The sequence below is a fragment of the Alosa pseudoharengus genome, unplaced genomic scaffold (assembly GCF_046254945.1).
Source record: "Alosa pseudoharengus isolate Yale_2024_CS ecotype anadromous, Long Island Sound unplaced genomic scaffold, YU_APseudo_1.1 YU_APseudo_1.1_scf_3, whole genome shotgun sequence".
NCBI classification, from domain to species: Eukaryota; Metazoa; Chordata; class Actinopteri; order Clupeiformes; family Clupeidae; genus Alosa; species Alosa pseudoharengus.
The window spans coordinates 14549355-14553677 of record NW_027468718.1 but is presented as its reverse complement, the minus strand read 5'-3'; the positions used below and the strand labels follow the sequence as shown (position 1 = coordinate 14553677).

At 42.5% G+C, this 4323-nt stretch overlaps 1 protein-coding gene across 1 annotated transcript; it reads right to left on the bottom strand.

Moving 5' to 3' along the window:
• Positions 1-977: 977 nt before the first annotated feature.
• On the bottom strand, positions 978-2823 carry sox1a (SRY-box transcription factor 1a). The gene has a single exon (XM_076262541.1). It carries the CDS (start codon positions 2628-2630, stop codon positions 1602-1604), a length of 1029 nt encoding a protein of 342 aa, XP_076118656.1. The 5' UTR covers positions 2631-2823; the 3' UTR covers positions 978-1601.
• Between the last annotated feature and the right edge of the window lie 1500 nt (positions 2824-4323).

Sequence of the window (4323 nt, the reverse complement as noted above, 5' to 3'; positions counted from 1 at the left end):
CGTCGATTTTAAGTCAGCATAGGACTTAGAATCTGTGTTGGTTACGTTAGCACGATCCACAGCATTTTAACATTTTCTTTTAAAGCTTGACAAACACAACTAACTCTTGAAGCTTGACAAAAAAAGAAAACATGTGCATATAGACAGCAGCAGAAGTCTCTTCCTCAATAAGATGACGTAGATCTACTAACAATGGTTAACTCTTGCTGGTTACAATTTTAGAGATAAATGTAAAATCAATTAATAAACAAGATGATAGATTCATTTTTAATATTAGACTTAGCCATATGGTTCAAATTAAGACGACAGGACCCAATCGTAGGACAAGCAAAACAGCCTATTCACCATCTCGAAGCAATTAAACTATGAAAGGGAAAAAAATGATTATTTCTGTCGATTGAGACAGCCAGATTTTAAAATAGTAATCTTAAAGTAATAAAGTATTTATACTGACGACTCCCTTCAGATTGTGGTAACGTTGAGTTTGCAATCAGTTCTTAGTTTGGTAAACATTTGTAAGAATAACAACAATGGAGTTAGATCTCATTTAACATCTAATTTATCTCTTATTGTGCTTTGAGGTGATACTAATCACAACCATCCGTCTTTGCCATAGCAGCATTTCTAGGTATGGGCCTCAACAAGCGTAGCACTTAGAGTTTTAAACAAGAGTCTGCACTAATCATTACTAATTAATACGTGTTTAAACAAAAGTGCTATTTGTAAAGTACTTGGGGAAGGTCATGACACAATTTAACTCCTTTCAAGACAAATGCATATTTTGGACTGTAGTGCAATGGAAGATATAAGCTTTGTCAAATGAAAAACAAAGGAAAATGGTACCCTACAACTTTCTTTACGACCGAGAAAGGTACGCTACATATTATTAGGATGCCTGAAAACAAACAAACAAATCCCTTTGCTAATATAACACATAACAAAACACTGTTTATGAACCAGGGACAATATCTGTCAATTTTATTTAAACCATGTTCCAACGCAAAGTCAATATTTGAACTGGCAAAATGCATTTCATAAATTATGTACAGCTGCAATTGTGTGCCAGCCTTTTAAAATATTAAAACTTATTCACAATTTACAGGAAATATTACAGAAGAAAGGGAATAACGCAAGTACATTAATTCACGTTTACAAACGTTTTGGTAAATAAGCAGTTTATATAAACTTTTAAAAACACTTCTCATTATTATTCATAAAGGATGGCCTACACTATTTTATTTTCTGGTTAGGATGTTTTTTTTCGCACAAAAAGATTTTTTTGAAAAGTAACACTTAACTGAACATAGGGCGAATTGCCCCCATAGTTGTACATCGCCATAAGCAATGTGAGCTCGAATTCTTAAATGTGGACAGAATTTTCAAACAATATTCCACAAAAGAAAAGCCATATAATCGTTTAATTTCTTCATTTTTTTCTCTCAAAGTCAATCGCACAATATTAAGTCTACCTTTAATTTACAATAACATAAACATTCTGTACAAAAAGGGATAGGTCAGTGACCATCTAGAAAAGAAAGAGGTAAATATTTGGTTACGCGATTCTGGATGCGTTCTGCAGTTGTCTCGTGTGTGAAATACTTTTAGATATGTGTCAGCGGGACGGTTCCATTAACTCCAGCGGCCGTGCTCTGGTAATGCTGCGGCAAAGCATGGAGTCTGCTCTGTACGGACGGGTCCCCAGATTCCCCGGTCGGTAAATACATGCTAATCATTTCTCTCAAGTCTCCCGGACAGGGGCCTCTGGAGTGCGTGCTGACTGGGGGGCTTACGTTCGGCTCCGACTTCACCAGTGATCCCAGCGTACCGATAGAAGTCGGGGAGGCGACACTAGAGTTCTGGTGCTGAGAGTACGAGATCCCCCCGTAGCCGGAGGGAGAGGCGCTCATGTAGCTCTGGGAGTTCGAGATGGGGCTGTACTGGAGAGTTGTCATGTCGTAGCGGTGCATGGGCTGCGGGTTGTGCGGGTGGTGGTGGTGGGCATGGTGATGATGGGCTCCGGAGCCTGGGTGCTGGCTGTAGGCGAGCTGTGCCTCCTGCATCATCGCCGCTGCCGCAGCAGCGGCCGCCACCTGTCCCGAGTACGCACCATTTGCCCAGCCGTTCATATGGGCATAGCCGGCGCTGGCACCGCCGCCGTGTCCCCCCGGACTTTCCAACCTCTGTCCAACCCCTGCCGAATTCATCCCGACCCCAAGACCCACGCCTCCACCGCCACCTGCCCCACCAAGTAGCCCACCAGCCAAAGAGTACTTGTCCTTTTTGAGCAGCGTTTTGGTCTTTCGCCTGGGTCTGTACTTATAATCCGGGTGCTCTTTCATGTGCATGGCTCGTAACCGCTTCGCTTCGTCGATGAAGGGCCGTTTCTCTGCCTCTGACATCACCTTCCACTCGGCTCCGAGTCTTTTGCTGATCTCAGAGTTGTGCATTTTAGGATTTTCCTGGGCCATCTTGCGTCGTTGGCCCCGGGACCAAACCATGAACGCGTTCATGGGTCTTTTAACGCGCTCTTGGTTATTTTTGCTCCCGGCGTTTGTCCCTGTTTGCCCCGAATTCGTGTTCGTTTGGGGGCCTGGGGAGTGGAGGTCCGTTTCCATCATCATGCTATACATTCACCCGGCTTTTTAACTTTTCAACCAACACAAGAAAAAAAAAACATTCACTGAAGGCGCTCAAGTCCCGTGGAACAAGTACAAACAGGCGGACTGAGCTCCGAGTAAAGCGAGTGAAATAACCTGTAATATAATCCAGGAAGGTGTTTTCGCAGGTTTGTTTTAGCCTGTATTTTGCCTCGTCTCCGCTTGCCGTTTCACATCCACCGTAATAGAATGCGCAGTTGAGCTACTTTCTCTAGTGTAGTTGAGAAGTTAGTTTAAGCGGCAGCCATATGATGCGCTTTGACAGCGATTAGAATGAGCAGGCGGCCAATGGCGTTCTAGAAAGGGAGCAATTTGCATGGCAGTCGGTCAGGTGACGTAGAGAACGTAGAAAGGGCTAGTAGGCGGGGTACAGTGAGGGTCAACTCCACCCCCCTCACCGAAAGTAAATATTGTAGAACTAGTTAGGGAAAGAGAATGTGTACGCAGTGAAACACCGAAGGGATTTTAAAATAATGATGATATAGGTCTATATCCTCCGATCACTGCAGCTAACATAGCCTATTCGATTAATTTCATACCAACCCATTGTTTTAAACATATGTATGGAAAGGAACACATATGACTTTGGGATGTGAAAATAGCCCACACGAAAATATTTCGAAACATTTTAAAACAAGCTCTTTGATCATTCATTTGATTTAATTTACATTAATTCTAATATTGAAACAGAATAAATATTGAAATAGAACAAATAGAACAAATGTCTCACGCACACACACACACACACACACACACACACACACACACACACACACACACACACACGTGTTCAACCGGATGCATCTCACACTCCAGTCAGTGCCATTGCATTTCTAAGGCAAACTTGCCGATAAAAGTGTATTCCATACAATAGCCTATTACACGTAGTGGTACATTCAGGTGTTTTAGGGGATACACAAGACTTTGCAAAACTACAAGGAAGTGTATTACTGCCGTCTACTGGCAGAGAAAACGGTGAGACATGCGTGGTGCTGAAAGACAGCGACCTATAGGATCTTATAGCATTTAGTAGTGCAGAGTGAATACGGCCAAAATAGCCTGCCTATTTTGGTTATATCCCTTTTCAGGAGATACAACGTCTATAGCGAGAGTTAAGAGCAACATGACTAAAGCATGCCATATAATTTCTTGCACGGTGCTTAATGCCCTCGCTTGCGCCACGTCCTTAAGTTTCATGGCCTGTATCTCCAGTAATAAGTTTGAACAGACTGCGCGTTTGAGCCGCGACGAGAGCAGCATAATTAACAGGTTTGCATTGTTTAAAATAATGACAGCATTTAGTTTTTTTTAAGACACGGGATCCGCACGGACCTCACCCTGTGCGCCACACACACACGTATAATTCAAATTTCACAGTTGACCTGTTCAGAAAACATCAATCAGCCGCTAATTGGAAGCAAAACAAAATATCCCTGTCCCGCTGCGCAGCTAACGATTCTATCATTGTACCAAATTTCATGGCTTTTAATTTTGCTAATATCAATACATGTAGGCTATGGCAGAAAGATGCGTGGATCTCCAAACCGACTGAATTGCATAATTAGGTTAACGGCTTTACAGATGGTTATTTTACCGCCAGTCCGCAGAGATTGCTTACGGAGTGCTTCTGAATCTTGTCAACAGGAACAAAAAGCATTAGACTGTG

Excerpts from the sequence above, each read along its gene's own strand:
- sox1a (XM_076262541.1), bottom strand. The coding sequence starts at position 2,630 with ATGTATAGCATGATGATGGAAACGGACCTCCACTCCCCAGGCCCCCAA.